The sequence below is a fragment of the Phaenicophaeus curvirostris genome, chromosome 12, assembly GCF_032191515.1.
Source record: "Phaenicophaeus curvirostris isolate KB17595 chromosome 12, BPBGC_Pcur_1.0, whole genome shotgun sequence".
NCBI lineage: Eukaryota > Metazoa > Chordata > Aves > Cuculiformes > Cuculidae > Phaenicophaeus > Phaenicophaeus curvirostris.
Window position 1 is genome coordinate 19,498,724 of NC_091403.1, and position 21,915 is coordinate 19,520,638.

A 21,915-nucleotide genomic window follows, 5' to 3' on the forward strand; every position below is an offset into this window, starting at 1 on the left:
AATCCAAGGGCTTCTTAACCATAACAGAATGAACAGCCATTCCCAAAGGAGCGCCGGGCGGGACTGGTTGCCACGTCTTTTCCTCCTTTTCTCCAAAAACAGTTCCAACAAAAAGTAGAGGAAAACCTGGTTTTAGCCTTTTCCCACTGCTTCGGCCTCTATTACCCGAGGTGCGTTGCAGTGAAGGGAAGGATTCCCCCCCGGAGGACGGGAATGCCGCAGCAAGCACCGGCTCAGGAGCCCATGGGAAGGGGACCCCGCGCATCCTAGCTCGGGAGGGGAGCTCCTGGAGAGGCGGCTGCCTTTTTTGGTTTTGAATGACTTCTACAGATCCAGCCCCGCAGGGGAAAACTAGCAACGTTTTTCTTGTCTAAGCGAGGCAGGGAAGGAGAAAGGCTCCTTCCAAGCCGTGGCCGGTGGGCAGGCAGGTGCGGACCCCAGCGCGCTGCCCGGCATCAAACTCGTGCCGGAGGAGGCAGGCGCTGCCCCGGCCCCTGCTTGGCATGCAGGGGAGGTTCTCAAGGTGAACCGCCGCTTTCCTCTCGGCTGGGATTCGCCCCTGCCCGCAAACCGTCGCGTCTCCACAAGCAAACCCGCCACAAAGCAGCCGCAACTCCTGAAGGAGAAAGGCTCGGCGGCAGCTCGGGAAAAAAGGAACCTCTGCCTGCTATTTTGTTGGTGTTTGTGCCGCTGCCGCGTTCAAACTCGCGGCAGGAGCCGGGCAGTGGCTGCTCGCAGCCAGCGTTGCCCCTTTAAGAAGCTCGGGTGCGGGCTCAGGTAGGCAGAGCCTGGGTGCAGTAGGCGCTCCTATGGCAACCCAATAGAACGGGATCGCTTCATGAATATTCCCAGGAGCAGGGGCTGCATGAGGAATAAGTGATGGCAGTGATGTAAGCGAGCAGCGGCTGCTGCAGGTTGCAGTTCATTGTGTTATTGGCCGGCAGGTTGAGGAGTTTGAGGCAGCCGGGCTCGGGCTCCGCTCTCCGGGTGATGTCTGCCCGCCGGGGGACGCGGCACGTTTGCATCTCGAAGCCAACATGGCACGGCGGCCGCTGCTGCTGCTGCCGCTGCCGCCCTCCCTCGCCTTCCAGCCAGAAGTGAGGGGCTCTCCTCTAGACTTCTTGCCCGGTGCTCTGGAGCTGAGCAGACGGGGATTGCAGTAACACTCACCGAGGGCAGACGAGCAGCAAGTAGCCAAATCGGGACCACGGAGGAGAGGGGAGGGTTGCTTTTTTTGCTTTCCCCTCTTCCTCCCCTCCCCTCCCTTCTGGATGCAGAGCCCGTGTTTTGATGCAGAGCCAGTGGATGCCACAGTCTGGTAGGGAGATGACGCGCCGGTCTCCGGTCCCGTCTGCCCCTTGAGCCGGGGGTAGGGGCCCGGGGCACAGCCCGTCGCCCCCCTCGGGCAGCCCGGGGTGTCCCCGCTCCGGCAGCAGCAGCGGCAGCAGCGGCGGCGGCCCCGGCCATGGACAAGCTGCCCCCCTCCATGCGCAAGCGGCTCTACAGCCTGCCCCAGCAGATAGGACCCAAGGCGTCGATCATGGACGAGGAGGAAGACAGCGACAAGGACACCCGGAGGAAAAGCATCCGGCTGAAGCCGCTGCCTTCGCCCTCTGCTGGGAGCACCCGGGCGCTCGGGGGAGACCCCGGCCGAGGGGGGGACCCCGGCCTCTTGGAGACGGAGGCGGGCGGCAAGGGCGGCAAGACCAGCACCAACGGGGACTGCCGCCGCTTCAAAGGGAGCCTGTCCTCGCTGGCCAGCAGGCACCTCCACGACGCGGCCGAGGAGAAGAGGCTGATCGGCGGGGAAGGGGAGCCGGGGTCCCCCGGCGACGACAAGAGCCCCCCCGGCAGCGGGGACCTGGAGCAGGGGCTGCCGGCACCCCCGCCGCCAGCGTCCCCGCCGGAGCCCCCGCAGCAGCAGCCGCCCCGGGCTTGCTCCTCCACCTCCATCAAAGTGGAAGGAGGTGGAGGGTGCGACCAGATCACCCCAGATGAGGAGCAGAGGCTGGGCCAAGCCGGTTTCATGCAGAGGCAGTTCGGGGCCATGCTCCAGCCGGGGGTCAACAAATTCTCCTTGAGGATGTTTGGCAGTCAGAAGGCCGTGGAGAGGGAGCAGGAAAGGGTTAAGTCTGCCGGGTTCTGGATCATCCATCCTTACAGCGACTTCAGGTACAATACCCCCCTCCCGACCCGCTCAGAACTGCCCCTTCCCCTGCCGTCCAGCTCAGACCCTTCTGCACGGCGCACACACCCAAACCTAACTTTCCTTGCCAATTTTCTAGGCAGAGGAGCTGGAGGACGCATCCGAGATCTAATCCAGTCCAACAGTCTGCACATTTCGTTTATACTTAATTTTAGTGTCCCTACACTACTATTAATTTTAAATTGTGTTTTTAAACCAACAAATGTCTTTTGCTTTGGCTTTTTGTAAAGGAAAGCGTCTCCACAAGTTCAGTGTAAATGGGGAAAAATGTTCCCACCTGATGCACAACTCTAGACTAAAAGCGTGGTGTCTGCTGCTTAACTAGTCCTACATCTCCGGTCAGAATGGATGGCCTGCCTGATTAATGTTTTGGTTCCCGTTTTGTACCTCAAAGTCCTCTCCCTTCTCCTTCCCCAAGAGCTAAGGAAGGATGTTGGTACTGTTGATGTTCTGTACGGCTTCTTACTGCAGCATCACTTGTCAGGAATTGGTATGTGCAGGGGTTGCTAACATTTGTTAAGAAGGAACTTAACACCTTCACAGTCTTACAGAGAATAATTTTCTCATTTGCATCTGTAGAGTCTTATTTGAAAAAAATAATTTGGATAGGGAATAGTTAACATCATCTTTAGGAAAGTAATGTCTTGCTTTCACTCAGACAGCAGCATTTCCATGGAGATTACTAAAGAATTTAACTTGTAAACCCTAAAGCCAATTTTTTTCTATAGTTCTGTAGAGCAGAGGGGTTGTGTTTGGATATTTCTGAGTAAAGTATTGCCCACTGCACAGGTGAATTGTCCTCTGCAATATGTATGTAAAGCACTGCAATCAATAATTAATTACTTAGTGCAATCAATGGCTAGGGTTTATTGCTTCAACTTTAATTACAACTGGCTTACATCTCACATTTAAAAGCGCACAGTAGAAGAGCATTATTCAAACACATCTCTATCAAACAACGTGGTTTATTGAATTCTCCAACTCTTCAAGAAACCTTGCACTGTTCCCTAAAATGTGAGGAAGGAGTTCCGGGGTGGATTTGGGTGCCCAAAGACAAAAATGACAGACATCTCTTGGCACTGCTTCGTAGGGATTTAGCAAGCAGTCCACAGGCTCAGAAGCTTCAGTACTGGCACTGGACAGATTCCTTGATATTTGCTTGGATTAACAAACGTTATTAGAAGGCTACGTGAATTGGAAGGCTGCACTGTCACTTAAATTCAGTGCATTCAAGTGTCCCAAGCGCACAGCTGACCAAGCATATGAGGGTTCCTAGTAGCTACATTGTGATACACAATCCTTGCAAGTACAATCTTCTTCAAACCCAGATTGGAAAGAGTATAAAATTGTCTCCTGATTGTGACTGATCAAGTAATACCTCACAAGCACAGTGAAACTTGAGAGCTCTGAAAAGAACAAAACAAATTTCATACTCCTGGCTATAGATCTTTGTATTATTTGCAAGGACTCTGGAGTTAAAAACAAACTATTGTGCTTTCATGGGTTATTCTAGCAAGGTGTTCTCTGGGTGTTATACCCTCGTAGCATTTTGGGTTTAGTCTCTGGATATTATTTGGATTTATGCAAAAGCAGTGTTCAGTTTGCATATCTTTTATGGATCTGAGTATTGGATTTAGTCTCTTCCGTTTTTATGACTACGCTTTCTGCACAGAACCAGACTGGCAAACTTCAGTAACAGGACTGTAGCTGTAGCTGGGCTAACCACCTTGCTCAAGGTGAGGTGGTCCAAAGAGTTCATTCCTTCAAGATTCCTAGCAAACCAGTGCTTATTCCTTAAACTACCACAATAAATGATGAGTTAAGTTTTCATTTCTGAGGTGCTTGGCTATAGGGCCACTCCTAGCCTTACATGAAGGAATGGAATTTGCAGGTGAGCTGGACTCTCCAGAGCCAGATAATCATACTGAGTCTGCTAATATTCAGATGTTCATGTGTATGCAGATATATAAGAATGCATGGTTGACTTGTTAGTATTAATAATAAACCCCTCCCCTGATGTAGCTTTGGATTTCTACAGAAAAAGCACAGTGAGTTGGGTATTTGTACCCTGGTTCAAGACGTTCTCTGCTTGGGCTCAGATACCAGGCAGGCTGATACCTTGCTGCTTTGAGTTTCCCCTAAATTGATGCTAGGAGCCTTGCACACAAATAGGTGCTTTCTCCCCACTGCTCTGTTCCAACATCAGGTGGGGCAGTGGTGTTGCTTGTACAGAGAGGAGCTGGAGGTGCTACCGTATCATCAGGAAGTAGATTTTTGGGGGAACATTGTTCATTCTCATTTCGAGGGCACTCGCAGCGTATCTGTGTGTAGAGAAAATGTGTGGGCTTCCATGAAAAATGACCTATGAACAATGACTGCCTTGAAGGAGAAGTGGGAGTTTTCCCAGATTCTGTTGGGGTTTTGTATTCCCTCCTTCTCTGAATGCTAACAAAGCATCTGGCTTGGAAAGAACTCACATGAATAACATTTTTTGACCTCTGAAATGCAGCAGATTTCACCAAAGAGTAGATATTATCAAAATATTTGCAAGAGCTGTATCCTTGACCCAAAGGACTCTGTTCTCTGCCTTGCAAATTACGCAGTGCAAAGCGTGATTGCAGATTTGGGAGCCTTAGGATCTCCTAAGAGGAACGAGTCTCCCATTATCCTGCACTATGCTGTCACCAAAGCCGTGCAGCAGTGTTTGGTGTACAAGTTTCAAGTTCTTAAATACTTAGACCTAAACTTTGGTTTGTGCCTTTTTGGAGAAACCAGTTTCACCTCTGAGAGTGAGATGCATCTCCCGGCATTTTGGTAGAGCTCCAGACCTCATGGCTCCTGTCTCCATACAGTCTGAGATATGAAGTTTTCAATGGAACGCTCCAGCCCTGTTTGCTGGAGCTTGGTTCTGCTGTGAAATGACATTGGTGTAATTCCTCTGACTTAGTGGAGTCGCTTCTCCTTCGTGCTGTGTAAGAGGAGTTTCTGTTTTAGAATAGAACAGAGGCTTTCATCACAGTCTCATTAAGTTACCATTTTAGCCTCTAATATGGCTAATTCCAGTGGCAAATCTGTGACCCTCCAAGAGTCAAGCGAATTAATATAGATTCAGGCTCTGTTGATTTCTGCTTTTAGTCCATTGTGAGGGGAAAAGAGACCAAATGACCTTCATGAAAACCAAACTCGATGTCCCCAAGTACTCATGACTAATGCAGTGGACTAGTTCTAGAAGCACTTAAAAGGTGTCTTAGAAATTCCTAACGAAAATAAGAATGCTGGATCCTGTTTTGAGGTGCAGATGTATGTGCCAGTGGCTTGAGTTCATTTGCATCTTTGGTTGATGGCACATCAGTGCAAAGCCCAACTATTTCCTAGATGAGGATTTATCTGCGACTTTGAAAGCTTTTTCACTGGGTAGATTGAATTGTAATTTATTGCTTAGAGGAAGCATTGATCCAGTACAATTGGTTTAATAAAAAAATTCCAGGCAAACAGTGATCTATCTAGTTTGCAGCTGACTCAAACATATTGGTCGGAGCTGCTATCCAGAATGGCTTGCATAAAATTGCAGCATTCTGCTTTTCGAAAGGCCTGAGAACAGATACACTATCTGCCGGACCAAAATAGTCAATCAGGGGATGTATATAGAAATGCATTATTCACTGCCCAGGAATCTATCAACTTCTTCACAGAAAAGAGAAGCTGCTGCCTCCTTGAGAACAATGGGAAATATTCCACTCAATAACAGTCCTGACTTCAGATGTTAGAATTTCTTTCCTCTGTTCTCTGTAATACTCGTCTGCGAGCAGCTCCTGCTTTTGACTTGCTTCCTTAGGCAGAGCCCCTGTCTGCTAGGGAGCCTAGGGACGTTTCTGTGTTACCAAAAGGCACAGACGCTCGAGTGCCATGTGTAAGGTAGGGGCATTCCTGAAGAACAAAATTGCTTGCTCCCCTTCATGCTGCTCCAGACCTTTGAGCAGTGTCATCCAGACTGCCTTCTCCTGGGGAATCTAGAGGATTGACTCATTGTGGTACCAAACACCCAACCCAATACCGCTGGGGGGACTGAGCAAGAATGGGAAGGATGCTTGATTACCTTTCCCACTCTCCTGAGCAGAACTGATTTCCAGAGTGTCTCCTAGAGTGCTGCTCTGCTTGTGGAGAGCGTTTCCATTTGTCAGGTTTTCACTGTTCTTTGAGAAGGTGAACAATTTGTGAAGCATACAGCACTGCTTACTGACTTGGGCAGTTCCCTTAGGTGGGTGCTGCTCTCCGTATTCTCAGATGACAATAACTCCCTTTTCTTTACCTGCTGCCTGGAATGCTGCTGCTTGTGCTGGCCTTGCGTCGTGCCTGTCCTCATTCAGAGGCTGCCCACAATGGCAAATGCTGATCTTGTGACTTGCCCATTTCTCACAGCAGAGTGTAATGAAAGCTAGCTGGTGTGTGAGCTTTACAGACAGCAAAATGAAATTCTGGCTCAGTGACACCTCTGCTTAGATGGAAAGGTTGGGGAAATAGTTGCATTAGTAGCAGAAACCATGTCTGTCATTAGAAACAAAGTACAAATCAAGCATAGGTTTATCGGTAAGCAGCTCATAGACTTGGCTGTTGTCTTTTCCTCTTTGTGTCGATGGCAGTGTGGGGACACAGCTCGCTGAGGAAGGGGGGATGCTTTCCTCAAGTCAGTTCTTGACATCTTTACTACAGACAGCTTTCCTGCCAATTCCCAGGGCAGTTTTGCTGGTGTAGAATGAGGAGACCCAAACAGGAATAATATGAGGAATAATCCAGATCCTGCTGAGTCGCATGGATTGGACTTCTGTGCTTTTCAGTGGACTGTGAGTCAGTCTGCAGAAGAAGAAAACATGGTTTTGTGTCCACGAACTGAGGGGACCAAACTAGTGCAGCCATAATTCCCATCTCTACAGGCAAGTCATCGCATGTTTCATGCCCTGGTTCACATCATGAGGCGGAAGATAAAAAATCCTATGCTAGACAATCCATGTGGGGATATCGGTTTTTGTACGTGACATGTTCAGATGCTGCAAAAGGCAGAATTTGAAAGGCCTCAGTAAATGAAACACCTCAGAGTATCTTTATGGTATTTTCATGTATGTTCATGTGCAGAAAATGAGAAGGAGTATAAATACTAAAGCAAGCACAGAGATTTAAGGAAGTGCTATGACTAAGATTTTCTGCATAAAGTGCAATTCATGCCCTTTGTACAAATCTCTGCCAATAAATAAACACACTATCTACTTGGTGCAGTCAATTTGAGGACCCATTTCACAGAATGCGTAGCTTTCCCTGGCATATCTGACATTCAGAGCTCAGCCTCTGTGGGTGCTGAGTATGGAATCAGATGTGGCTGCGACCCCGAAGATGAGGGCAGGAAGATGATGACTACCTGTCTTAAGAATAATGGGTGCTTTCAGAGGACTGGGACATTCTGATTTGGACCATTTCTTAGCCTCGCTTGCTGAGCAGCCAGACTGAGAACAAGCATGCCGATCCCAGCCTCCTTCTTCCCGAGCCTCTGAGGTTTGTTAGTTTATTTGTTGTTATAGCAAAAAAAAAAAAAAAGATAGCTGTAAACAATGGCATAGTGTTCTCTTCCATCATTGCCTAAGAATATTATCTTAATTCTAATTACAGTTTTGGATTGAGTGATTTGCCTAACACCTCTGCAGGAACTTTTTGGCAGGGATGGAATCTCCAGGGCACCGCTCATCTGCTCGAGCCATCACATCTCATCCTGCAATTCCTTATCTTTTTTATTGCAAACCTTCCAGATTGTGCAAGAAATGAGCTCCTACAGAAAATCTCCTCCCTGCACACATCTGCCTCAAGCTCTTCTTTTTATCCTGAATGAAGCATGGATTCTATGGGAAGAACTGTTTTGAATGCTGCAGTGTACAATATATATGTACAGCAGACCTCTGTCCTGCTATTTCATAACCTGGGCTTTTGACTCTGCAGTCTGATTTTTAATACAGTGGCTTTTTACAGTTGTTAAGGTTTTAAAAAACAAATCAATCCCTGTCCTCATTGTTGTAATATCCCTGGGTTCATTAGCAGGTACAGGTCTTTTTGAGGATATGTTGCACTGCCCTCTGCTCTGAATTAAGCAATGGCCGCAGCTGGCATTTACAGCAAAAGAATGGTGATGCCCCAGATTCTTGGGTTGCTCTCAGGGCTTCAAAGGGAAATGTACTCTGCTTGTTACAAACTCTCTGCCTGTTTTCTCACCTGTACCAAAGTAAGTATGATGCCCTCTGCCCCACTCTCTTCAACCTGTTGTTTTCCCATCTCTCAGTTCAAGTTTGTGTTTCTTCTCCCACCAGTCCCATCTCCATTCGCTAGGATTCTCATGGCAGGTTCATTGTCCAGACAGTCTTGGATCCCAACACCAAGCTTTCCATCTGGGCGCTGTTTTCCACCTCACCTTAGTTTTTAGTAATGCCTTCTCTCTCTCTCTCCCCTGACCCATGTTCCAGTTACAGTACACTGCACTCGGCACTTTACTCAGTCCAGTTCCATGCCTTGCCAGACTCCATCCTTCTCATTCAGGTGCTTTCTTGGGTAGGTCTCCCCAAATTAGTTTCTTCTCCATTTGTATATTCTTAGTTGCTATCGTCCCTCAGTTTTCTCTGTTCCTGCTTTGCTTCCTGATTTACAAATGGATCATTTTGCCTAGTGATTTATAACCCTTCCACATTATCCCTCTTTCCATTCTCAGACACTACCAGCTCAGCAGTGTTAGGACAGATTCTACCCACTTTTTATTTTTTAAATCTGGAATATCTCAATCCTTGGGGCAAAGCATTTAAAATGATGAATTTGTATAGAAGCACAATATCCAGCACATTAGTGTGAAACAGATTTTATTTGAGGGGAAAATATGTCTTCTAAAGGTGCTAATGGGTAGGCACACACAGAGTCAGCATAGGACTGTTCAGTGCTGTCGTAAGCAGGTAAACTTTAGTTCTCAATACAGTGTTAGTCTGGTTAGGTAACTACAAGTGCTTTCTGTTGCACTCTTTTCTGCTGTGGAGTCACTGCTGCTGCAACGAAATCCATTTATTATACAGATAAAAGGATGATCTTTGTCTAGAGATAACATAGTGTCATTTTAGCTTGAAACCATTGAAATTTGTCTTTGTTTCTGATGTGTTATGAGCATCTCATTAGCAGGCCCATGAATCCCTCAGTTTGCTCTTGAAACCAGCTATCTGAGCTCTCATCTCTGCCAGAGCATAGATTTCTTGTTTCTCTTACTTTTGAAAGCTGTGTGGGTGCCAAGGCAGTTGTAGGTCAATTGAGTTATTGTTGGTTCTAATTGGCGCTCTAACAAGCTATTAAATTAATTTACCTACAGATGAATGTCACTCAAAAAGAAAGGTGCCAACTCCTTTTCTGTCTTTGAGAATTTTAAAAAAACAACATTTCCACTTATGAGCGAAGGGAAAGGTCAGTCTGTAGGGAAGTGGTTTGTGAGAGTGAAAGATTGCACCCCTGAATGTTTGTGCCATGAGGTCTGTGGCTGAACAAGGTCCAGGCTGTTCCTGTGTGTGGAAAGATGAGACGGTTTCCAGGACTCAAGGCTGAGAGGAAGAATTAAGAAAATCACCAACTCTGAAAAATGCTCTTCTGTCCCTTCCCTGGTTTGTAACAGAGCGTGGGGTTCTCTCTGTGTGGATAGACCTGCGTCCTTTATGAGTTCTTAGTGTCCCACATGCGTTCCTGTGATTGCTGATGCAGGTGTAGCATCCACAACCATTGTCCAAACCAGGTGGCGCCTGGTTGGTGACATCATTGACTATTTGGTGTCGAGTGATCAATGACTTAATGAGATTTACTTATTCTGTGCTACAGAAGAGTCAGAGTTACTATGGTTAGTGGGATAGATTGAAGTTCTGGAACATTTAGATGAGTCTTCCTTTAGCAGTAGTACAGTGCTTGTTCCCACGTTAGCAGAGCGTTTCTTAGGGAGAGGGTTGCAAACCAATTGTTCTTCAGCCAACAAGTCAGGACAGGGTTTCCTGACCAAGCGGCACTGGGAGTTCATACTGGGGTCTCCAAATCAAAGCCGCTGTATCTATGACAAGCAGCAAGAACTGCTCAGGTATCTTTGCATAAGTGGGCAATTTTTTTGGAGAGGCAGAAGGCAGATGAGAATGCAGTTTGGCTTTGAGCAGCTCTGCAGTGCTGACAGCACTAAACCCAGGGTTTTGTCAGCAGACAGAGCAGTTAGGACTCCAGGAACACAGAAGAGAGAGCAGATGTGTGCTGGGCTAACAAGGTGCTATTGTAGAGACCTTTTCCTGCCCCTTTTCCGTGTTGAATGGTTGTCTGCCTGGGAAGTCTCTTTACAAACTGAAATTACGCATTCGATGCAGTATATTCACAATGGCTGACATCAAATATGGTCACCCCATGCCAGTATTAGCACCAGACTGTAGGAAACACAGGCTCTTAACTCCTGCAGAGAGGCTGCATGCAGTGGGGAACGACAGTGCTGGTGAAAGCAAAGCAAATGAGCATCCGAAGGGGAATTCCAAGGTCAGCTTGAGGGGCCCACCACTTGGACATTATAGGGGCACAGCTGCTTCCCCAAGCGATGCACAAAAGCTAATCTCAATTGTGGTGACTCGTCCAAATGTGCTAATTAAGGATTTAAGTCTCTGCCTCTTTGGATGGAGAGGTTGTCTGTGTTTATGCATCTATTGTTACAGAGCTTAGAGGCAGGAGAGGTGCTGCAGGTTGCCAGCTGACTCTGGTGTAGGAGCTATAACTCCTTTTTTTTGTTTTCACAGCTGTGCCCAGGGTTCTTGTGACTGCCAGGAAATCAGTAGCCATACACTGAGTAACTCCTTGCCCCTGTGTGCAGCTCCAGTGAGACTGTACGCAGAGAACTCTGATGGGGTTCTGTTTTCCTGATCAGAGCTGCTGAGCGCTGTTACAGCCTGATGCTCAGTTCCACCCCCTGCATGTTTGGGGGATGGAAAACCTTGTGAAAAGCATTTGAATTTGCCTGGGTGTGGGAAAGAAATGTCTTGCAAAGTTATCAGCGTTCCGAAGCTTGTGAGGGAGATAACAGCTGCATTCCAAAGACTTGGGGACTCCACATTAGTAAGTCCCTTCCTCCCAGCCGTTGCTTCACACATGATTTCAGGGCAAGGTGCTAACTCATCACAGCACTAACATCATTGCACCCAGTGTGATGTCTCATCTGCACTGCATGTGTGTGTCTCTGGGGGATGGGAGGAAGTGGAGGCCCCTGAGATCCAGCCATATTCTGCACATTCTCCCACCTCCGTCCACCTTTGTGACTGGGCTGAGGGATGGTGCAGTGCCCAGGGGCGTGGGCTGAGCGAGGACAGTGACATCTTGGCTCTCTGTAGAGAAGCAGAACTTGCATTAGGCACAGTGAAGTGGTGCAAAAGTGATGTTTCCTGGCGGTGTCGGGTTTGAACTGGCTCTCCCAACAGTCAAAATGATAATAGAAATGATAATGATGGCTGACTCTGTGCAGCTTTTTTAACAGTAGCAAACCCCCTTTCATTAAGCACAAATTCTTGATGCACCCCTTTGCTTTAAAGCACTACTGTGTGCACAAGTTACACTTCTATTAATAACAAGAGGAATATTTTTTCCATCCCTGCTTTTCTGTAATCTGTTGGGAGGGCAGGAGAAAGGACCAGTCTGTACTACAGGTCATGGTCTGTTCTCCGTGATGCCTATGCGTTGTATCATTCTCCCATGCTCATTTACCTGTAGGTGCACTTTGAATCATAAGCAGTGTGGAAGGGCAGACTGGAAGGCAAGGCAGGCGTCTGTGTTTGACCCTATGAGATATCCCAAACAGAATACACTATGCCTTGATTTCTCCAGCTTTGAAAAAGGGATGATGGTACTTCCAGGGGTCACAGAAGATGCTGTAGAATTCTAAAATTTTTTAACATAACAGGATGCCAGAGTAGATGTCAGCAAGGCTGTAGTTAATACCTGCAAGGCGTTTTCATGAGGATTTCTTCATGATTACCCTTTTCTGTGTACTGCTGTAGATTTGGTTATGTTTCTTGACCATCTTTTGTCAGGACCACAAAAATGAGTAGATCTATGTGTTATTAGGTGATCTCTGTATAATTGGTTCCTTTGTCTTAATAGGGAAGCTGATCACCAGTGCCTGTACAGTTCCTGTATGCTGCTATATTGTGTGGCACATTTAGAACTAGGCTAGAAAAAGACAGGAGGAATAAAGCCTGTGCAGGGAAAGAGACAAGATGAATTTTACCTTTTGTGTCTGTAAATGAAAATTGTATGGCCCCTGCATGGGGTTTGGAGATGCTCTAAAAAGAAAATGTTCCATCTTGCCCTCACTGGTCACGTGTACCGCAAAGTGTGCTGCCCTTTTCTTCAGGACTACGGGACTTGCTGTCTTCAGTAACCACTCAGGAATAAGAGGTCTGGCACAGGAACCGACAAGATGTCTGTCCTGTTCTGTGGTTTGGCAGCTTTAGAAAACATCCTCTAAACTCACCAGCCAGTGAATCTTTTGGGTAATCTGTTGTGACCCTTGGCTGTTAGTGCAAAGGTGGGTGTGCTTCAGATCATGCCAGCTACGGTTAAGATGATGCACTGTGTGTGCCATGTTAGAGAACAGCTAGGTTTGTCCCACCGTTGGGAATTGGAACAGGTGGCTGTGTTGATGGCACGCTTAAATGAAACTCCAGATTTGGCAATGACTGTTGGCTTAACGCTGGCTGCATTTGGAAAGTTCCTGGTCCTCACGTTTACAAAACATGATTTAAAGTTGTGTTGTTTGGAGCTTCTTTCAGTGTTTTCCCATCATGACTGGGCTCGTCTGCTATCTCCTTGCACCACAGGCACTTCTCTCCCATCTGCTCCTGATCCATCACCCAAATGGGGTGAATTCCTCTGGCTTCTTCTTGTCTGCATAGATGGGTGGAAAGTTAAACCAAAGCACAGGTGTCCAAACAGCTCTGCTGGTTGTGTGCTCCTTTTGCAGCACAAAGAAGAATTGACGCTAACAGTGGCAGATGTGGGTAAGGCCTAGAGCTCCTACTTCTGAACAGGGGACCTGAGAGCCTCATCTGTAAGTAAATTCACACAGCAAAACCTGCACTGCAGACAAAAAAATATTTGCCTTGATATCATCTGCCCTGCTTTGAGATCCACAGTCAGTCAGGAGAGCAGCGCACAGCTCCCAGCCTCTCTAGCTCAGTAGAATTAAGGCCAAGCTTCATCATAAGCTAATGCAAGCTGTTCCCACCTCAAATAATTGGCTGCAGGATGGCTTTGTGTCTGTCTGAGCATTACTGCATGTGGGTGGATGTTTTATGTGTGTATGAATGAGTCTGCTTTGGAAATTAAGACATAACATCGGGGGTGCATCTAATAATACAATATGTCATGAGTGATATGGATGTGAGAAGCATAAACCAGAGCTGCGCAGGTCAAACATCTGTACAAAGATCACTCTTCTTGTACCACAGGATGGGCATTGCCATGTCCAGGCCACCATCACCTCCTTTTTGCTCTTCTCACCCTAAAATACCTCAGATGCCTTTCCAACCCTGTTTCTCATAGCTGCAATATAAAAGCGGGAAAAAGCAAGCAGTGACATTTCTCAAAGGCTCAGTCCCCACTCAGCACACCCCTTTTTGGGGGTCAGAGCAGCCCATGGCAAATAGGAAATGGCAGAGACATTGGCTTCTCTGGAGAGCGGAAAGACAATGCCTGTCCATGAGCATAGCTGTTGGAGACACTGATGTATGGAAGTCATGTGTGAGTTGGGGAAACAGGAGGTGGAACCCCTCTGGGACCTGGCAGCTGTTGTAGAGTATTATTTTCACAAGGCTGAGCTGTTCTTAAATGCTTCCTCTAGCGTAATCATCACAGACACTTTTGCTCTGTAATGGCAGGCCATCAGCATTTCTTTCTGGTCTTCTTAGAGAAGATGCAGAGGGACAAGCTGTGAAAGAGCTGAACAAGTTGCTTTGCCTTAGCCATTCACGTTTCCTCAGCTTGGCCCGCAAACAGGTTTTGCATTCCGTACACATCCTTGTGGCTGGTTTTTGTTTTCAGGAAAAGAGCACCCCTTTCAAGTAAGGACTGGTAAGTGGAAGCTTGTGCCTGCCCCACATGTGGATACTAAGATCTGGAGGCCAGTTAGGGAAAAAGATATACTTGGCGATAGTAGTAGGGATTCAAGGTGGAGCACAGCTTTCCTGCAGGTGGTCACTAAGGGATGGGAGAGATTTCTTCACAAGCTCTTAGACAACTGTTTTTCAAAGGAAAAATGCATATGGTCCTGGTTAGCTCAGAAAGCAGAAGGGAAGGTATTCCAAATAAATTAGGAATATAAACTGCCCTGATAGTTCACAATCCATGGCTGTTGACAGAGCAGCTTACTTGCCTGTATGGGCAAGAACACTTTCAGTACAGTTTAAACGGTGTGCTTGGGCATTGTTCCTGCCCTGCCCTGCCCTGAAGCGATTGGTTGTGGGGTGTTCTGCTCTGTGCTAACTGCTGCAGCTCACCTTAGAGTTCACCTTTCTACTGTGCTGGACAAACTCATTTCTCCACACACTGGGGTTCTTGTGGATGCAGAAGAATGCATTTCTTTGAAATCAGTTTTCATCAGTAGATATTTGGAGCCAAATTCCCCAGTGGGAATCCATGTTACTCCTTGTAGCTACTTCTGGCCTGTCTCTCCTGTGTACGTACGCACCCCTGAGGCACAACACGGCCCTGTGTCTCACACTGCCCGAGACCAGCCACTATCGCACTACAGGGAGAGGATTTCATGAGGGTTGCTCTCTGTTGCTACAGTGGAAGTATTTTAGAGCGCTGAATTTTCTGCTCTTCGCCCACAAAATAGCTATTTCTGATTCAATGATGTCTTTCATAAAGGAGATCCCTCATTTACGGTCTGACTATCTAATGAGCTAAAATCTTTTTTGGATATACATGAAAGCAGAGCTAATCTGCTATCTGCTATTCCTGGACTCCAGTAACAGGCCTTCTGCTGCTCCTCGCTGAAACCAGGGAGTGTTGAGGATGTTGGCTTAAGTGCCTTGCAGAGCTTTCTTCCAGGTGCCCTCATCCCTGAACCATCCTTACACTTCTCTGACAGACCTCCTGTGCTTTCTGGATCAGTTGGGCTGAGTCACATTACATCTATTTCTGGTGAGATGAATTTGAAAGAACACAGAGGAAACCCCTCGCTTCTGCCCTGCTGCGAAGCTTACCTAAACAGAAGGCTTAGGTTAACTAAAAAGAACAACATAGAAATCATGTAATCAAGCAACATTGAAGTGCACAAATTCCTGGTTAATTTACATAATATGCTATCACATCCCTCCTCCTGCTGAAATCAAAGGTGAAGGCATTGCCTGCTACAGTGGCCTTGAAATTGGGTCCAGTATGTGCAGAAGTGAAAAAGTACAAGTATAGTTTGTGTGTTAGAGAAAAGAGCCTTTGAGAGTGCATTCTTGTGTGGCCTCATGAAAAAGCTGGGATTCACTGAGGCATTGCTGCCATCCTGTGTACCCAAACCAGGGCAGGAAACATATTTGCCTCTAGGCACTGCAAGCAAAGGACGAGACATGTCTTTTCTTTTAAAACACAGCATATAAAAGTCTGGAAGAGTCTTTTGTGGCTGTAACTTTCAGTACCCAGAGCACGTTTAGGTTGTTTAAGGGTTTCTTCTCCCAGACTTGGGACACCAGAAGTACACCTTTCCAGACTGGTGAGGTGAGCTATGGCATCCACAAAGCACCATTGCCCATCTTGAAGCTGCGTGTGCTTCACTAGACGTCAGGCAGGAATAGACCCTGTCCTCACCAAAGGAGGCAAAGGAAAGAGCAAGAGTTCAATGATGAGTTTCTGCATTGATGAAAGGGCATTTAAAATTGAAACCAGGTAGATTTAATATGTATACTTGTGCCTCATTTGTCAGTGGAATCTGCACCTTAAATGGCAGGAAAGTACTTGATTACCGCTACCTTGGCTTAGATACCTGCCCGCTCTCCTTTTGGTAGCTGTGTGCTGTGTCAACAAAGCTACTTGCATGTTTCACTTACCCCTGAAGTCTGTGGTCTCTACATCGGTCGTATGTCCAAAACTCTTCAGAGAGATTGTTATTTCACATTCACTTTGCAGCATGTCTAAGCCTGATGCTGAAGTGCAAATGCAGGGGATGTTTGTTTCATTTATTGGGTTTTCAGTCCTATCATACCTGCACCGTCCCAGCTGTTTGCAGAAATAGATTTGTAATATTCCTGTGGAATAGCGAGGATGTATATTCCTGTTTTATGTCTGGAAAACTAATATACAGAGAAACTGCATTGTTTTCTAATGAGTTGCTCACAGTAACTGGACTTGAGTCGTGCCGACAGCACAAGGAGTTCCTCAGTGACAGGGCTGTCCCACCTGTCCCTGTCCCTCCAGGCCGAGTGGAAGCTGGCAGGCTGGAGCCTCCTTGTTGTGTGTTGATGGAAAACAGGCTGCATCAATCTGAATATATTTCTGAAACAACTTGTTTCTGGCGGGTTGTTCATTCTAAAAATATATTTATTTCTAATTGCTGAGCGGAATACTTAATGAATTCTTCCTCCCCAAGAACAATTAATCAAAGCAATGATTTAGGGCTGGCACTTGCTCCCCCAGGGCTCAATGGCTTTGTTCCACTGACTTAAATAGAGCAGAGCAGGCCCGGCCCAAACTGGGAGAGACTTATCTGAGCATTTTTTAGTGGTGCCCATCACTATTTATCTGGATGTCTCGGGCAGGAAAGTACTGTGTATGTTGGAGGTGCAGCACTGGACATTAGAGTTACAGCAAGCTGCTGTCTTTTGTAACCAGTGTTTTCCTGCTTTGTATGTTTTTCAAAGACAAATATCATGCAAACTCCCACCAACAGTAATGGGGGTTCTGAATGGTGAGGAAAGAAGTGGCTGTGGTTGCAACTTGCTCCATAAGGTTTCTTGACTGGAACTAACGGCTGAAGAGGAGTGTACAGGTCACTGTGACACTGTGACAGGGATTAGAGCTTTGATAAAGGTGAATCCCCACCACACACAGACATGTGCCCTTTCCACAAAAGATCAGAAGTCAGAAAATTGCAGTGTGTGCTGGAAAGAGCGAGAGAGATCCATCCACATCCTGCATCTCAGCAAAGGCCAGGTAAGTGTGAAGTGCAGGTGCTCAGATCGCCTGGCACCCGCTTCCTTTGCCACACAGGAAGGTGAGCAGTGGCTCGTAGCGATCTGACCTGAGGGGAGAGGTCTTGTATGCCCCAAATCCGGCCACTGAATTTTTGATATTGCATATCATTGGTGATTCAAATAATCCTGTTTGGGTGACGAGTGTGTCTGACTGTATTATTTCTAGGGGAGCAGGTATTTTAAATGTCCACTTCTTAAGTTTTCCATTCTCTGATCTCAGAGCACCACCAAATCCTCATTTTTCTCCAAGTCTCCTGGTACCCGTAGGCTCCTGTTGGATTTCCTCATTTTGGGCAGCTGAATGCAGAAATGTTTGTGGGGACAACAAACAGTGGTTTCTCAGAAACTGAAAAAGGGTTTGGAGCACAGTGGCTCTTTGCATATGGAACTGCCTTTCTGTGATGCTGAAGTTCCTAGGGGTGAGTTGAGTTGAGTGTCCTTAAGATGCTGGAGTGAGTGTCAGGATTCCTGGGTTCTCTTCTGCTGTGGACCTGCATGTGAGTGAGGCACTTAGGGAGTGAGTGCCTCTCCATGCCTCAGTTTCCCCAGCTGATGGTGAAGCTCAGCCACCTGCCATAAAGTGCTTTGAGGTCAAAAGGAAGAATTCTCTTGTGAGCTACGTACTGTTTCAGTACAGGCAGTAATTAATTCAGCATCCGATGTTTGGAACGGATAGTGGATTCACGTGGATGCCTGAGATAAGCATAGCCTTAGCACAGTATGTTTCTTCTGAGACCTAAAATAATCAAAGGCAATTGGACTTCTTTTTTTTCGCCTAACTGGTGCATTTTTAGAAGGTGATTCATCTCTCGTCTGGGGTCTCAGATACCTGAACAGCCCCAGGATCCCAGCAGCATTAGTCTTTTTGAAGATTCATTGTGCTCCAGTCCAGCCGGAATAACTCATTGCAAACAAGTCTGGTATTAGCAGCAGAGTTGGGAGGAACAATGTTTTCTGCTTTTGAAACTGAAACACACATAGTCACTACCTCGTTATCATCTCAGATGTTTTACTCCCTTCCACCCCCATCTTGTCCTCCCCACAGAAAGAGGGTTATGGCTGGCACTTTGTTCTGAAGCTTGTCTGGAACAGTGATGCCAGCCTGCAGTAACATCTCCCACTAGGGCTGAAATGTGAAGCAATGTTCTTCTATTGATTCTCATGGAATAATACTGATTGGTAGGAGCCAAAGCTCGGCAGCAGTGCAAACTATTGACTCCATCCATCCCAGTCCATGGTTCTTACACATTGCTCCTTTGGCATTTCCTCAGCCTCCCACACTTGAAGCCATGCTCTTGTTCACAGATTAGGCAGGACATTTGCTCTAGAGTGGGAATCCCTGCTGGCTAAAGTGTTTTGAATCCACAAGCAATACCTGTTAAAGTAGGTATTTGATTTGGGATTGTAAATTGGGAGTGAACACTATCTTCCAGGTCTTCTTACCCCTGTGCTGCATAAACATGAGGCCTGTGGTGAAGTGTCTTTGTCAGGAATGAAAGCTGCTTGCCCAGAACATGTTCTGTCACTCCGGCTTTCTCTCTCCTCAGTGAGCACGTGGTTTAGGACTGTTTGAGCCTTCAGAGTAACACATCTTTGAACGGGATCATTCCAGCAGACCATTGGAAAACTCCAAACTGCTTTCTATTACCAATTTCTGGCAGCGTTTTTGATTCCCATCCTGCCATTAAAGAGGAAAGAGCTTAAGCTTTTTCTCCCTGCTCCATCTGGCATATCCAGGGCTCACACAGGGTTGTGGAAATTAGCATGCCTGGGTGTTGAAGTCCGGCAGGTGTTGTTCCTTGTCTTGGACGTGAATCCTGGTAACTGTGAAAGCTGAAGAGGGAACGTGAGAGAGCACGAGTGCCTTGTTCTGCAAGCAGAGATGCATCTCACTGAGCAAATTGCTTCATATAGCTGAACAACTGCTTGATTGGGCTCAGGTTTGGTCCATCCTCAGGCACAGGCAGCTCTTCCTCTGTTTTTTGGTCTTTCATCATGAAGTAACTGGATGTAAATGGCCAGCTGTCCAGCTAAATGACACATAGAGTTGTTTCTAAGGCCTCTTAAGCCTTCTGGTGACCTGCTGCAGAGCTGCTTGTCCAGGTGGTGCATGGTTCAAAGGTTACAGGGGGTACCCCCAAACCTGGCTCCTTGGAGCCTAGATGTTGTAATAAGAGAAGTTCTGTTTCACCTTGCTTTCCATTTGAGGAGACTGCAGTTGTGATTCCTGATCAAAAGCAAGCTGTGACCTAGCAATACTGAAGATGAACATCTTTAGCATCTTGAATGGCTAGAAAATCTTTTTCTTGGCCTGGCCAATGAGTTAGCGATGTGCTCATGCATTTGTCACCTTTTTGTGGCCTACTGCAGATCATGAGGGCATAAATCTGTGAATCCAAAGCAAAGCAACAGCTAGCGGAAAGCACAGCAATGTCCTTTCCACTGTCCCCCACTTTCTCAACTGTAATTCTTATCTAGTTATGTGACTCATGCCATCTCTCTGCCCTATTTTAGAGTTTAATTTTAGTAAATTTGGGTTCCTAGTGGTAAAGCTGACATCCTCATGTTATGCAAACTCATTTTATGTCAAGAGAGCCATGTCAATACAAAATAGTTAAGAATGCAGCCTGTTGTAACTCACCAAGAAGAAAAGTTGGTGGAAGATACCTGTTGTATCAGTTGGTTTGGTGTGTTCTTTACCACACTTGCAGTCACACTTACTCTTAACTCATGTACGTAATCTGTATCATCTACATAGATGTAAAGTCTGCACCTGTGGCACTGAATCCTCTAAGTGTGATTTGCTGTCAATAATCTGGCAAGTAACAGTGAAAGATCAGACTCAGAGAAGTGGGCTTCGAAACCTCTACCTGTATGTCTCCGAGAAACTGGAGTCTGGGCACTCTGAAAGAAGGTAGCGTCCCTTTCCTTCATGTTCTTGGGTACAAAGCAAGCCCCTGGCCCAATATTGCCACTTTATGAGGCAATTCAGAACTCCCTAGTGCAGATCCACCTTTCTAACAGACTGCCCGAACACTGAATGAGTCATCCTAGATGTTGGACGTGGGCCAGGGCCTGAACTTCATAATGTCACAACTTATGCATATCTTCAGGCTTTAGTCCTTCACATTCCACAACTCATTCGTGATGACTTGGAAGCTGCAGCCCTTATTGATCTATCCGTTCTCTACAACAACAACATATGGCATGTTTCCATGGCAATAGGTTCCCCTAAAGGGGCTTCCTTCCTTTCCTCAGTTTATTGGTCTTTTTCATTATTAAATCATCAGAGATAAATGCACACAGAGAAGGGTCAATGTGTGGATCAATGGACAGCAAATAAAGAGGAACTTTTCCATATTCATACAAGTGAGAGATTTCAGAAGATCAAACACCACAGAATTGCCAGGCCCTTAGCATGTCAGTCTCATACATAATGTATTGTGGGAGCTCTGTGGGATCAATACACATCTAACACCTTTGGGACTCAGAATTGGGAGGGTGGTCAGAGGAGGGGGAAATCAAGACATATTTATGAGTGCAGTAGGGTAGGATATGAAGAGAGGGTTAAGCTCTCTGGCCTGGGCTTTCTGCCAGGAGCGCATTCTGTTTTAGTGCTACAAATAGAAAATTGTACTTGGTTCTTCAACTCCGGGAGGATGTGGGGTTGCAGGTTCCCCCGATAAGGTTCAATGAGACAGCCGTGGCATGGAACACATCTTACGTAGGGCTGCAGCTGTGTAGGACGTAATCCCAGACCACCAGCAGCTGGCATGCAGTATGTCTGCACCTCCCCTCCATCAGGAGCCTGAAATGGCCCCAGTCCCACCATTAGGGAGAGGAATCCCTCCAGCCAGGTTAGAGCTTGCTTTGGTGGTGGTTTCACCGACCTGCTTCCTTTCTAGAGGAAACTCATGCTTACAAATCTCCCACTAAATCTGTTCCGTGTTATCTTCCCACTGGTGCCTCTAGCCACTGCTGCGATGAGTTTCCACTGCAGAACAGTTTATAGCTTTTATCACCTCTGTGGTGCTATGAGGAACAGAATACATTGTCTAGGTTCAGTGTGTAAATGCTCTTTCTTTGGGCCTTCAAAAAGAGAGAGAATAAGCTTTCCTACACGTAGTACCCACAAAGCTTTTGCTGCTTTTGCAGCTTGTTCCAGGGGAATTCTCCATGAGCTAGGAATAGCTGCGTCCAGGCAAGTGAGAAAAGATGATTAATGCTGGTTTTAGTCGGAAATGGGATGTGTGCTCTATTGGCCTCTGTACTCCAAATTTAGAACCGGAACAAATGAAGTCTCTTGTGGCTATCTCTGTGTCTGTGCGTGTTCCCCAAAGGGAGAAATGAAATCTTGCTTATTTTTACCTTTCAGGGAAGATTTGGTTCTAAGTATAGATTTAAGATAGGGTTTAATTTCTTAGGATGTTATCTGCAGGCAGGAAGGCAGCG

General features: G+C 46.5%; 1 protein-coding gene across 2 annotated transcripts in view; it reads left to right on the forward strand.

Moving 5' to 3' along the window:
* Positions 1 to 825: 825 nt before the first annotated feature.
* HCN4 (hyperpolarization activated cyclic nucleotide gated potassium channel 4) overlaps positions 826 to 21,915 on the forward strand; it is a 102,878-nt gene continuing 81,788 nt past the window's right edge. For both annotated transcript variants that reach the window (XM_069866756.1, XM_069866757.1), the window contains exon 1: positions 826 to 2,172. In XM_069866756.1, the coding sequence (XP_069722857.1) occupies positions 1,466 to 2,172 (707 nt within the window). In that variant the 5' untranslated portion in view covers positions 826 to 1,465. The remainder of the gene's footprint in view (positions 2,173 to 21,915) is intronic.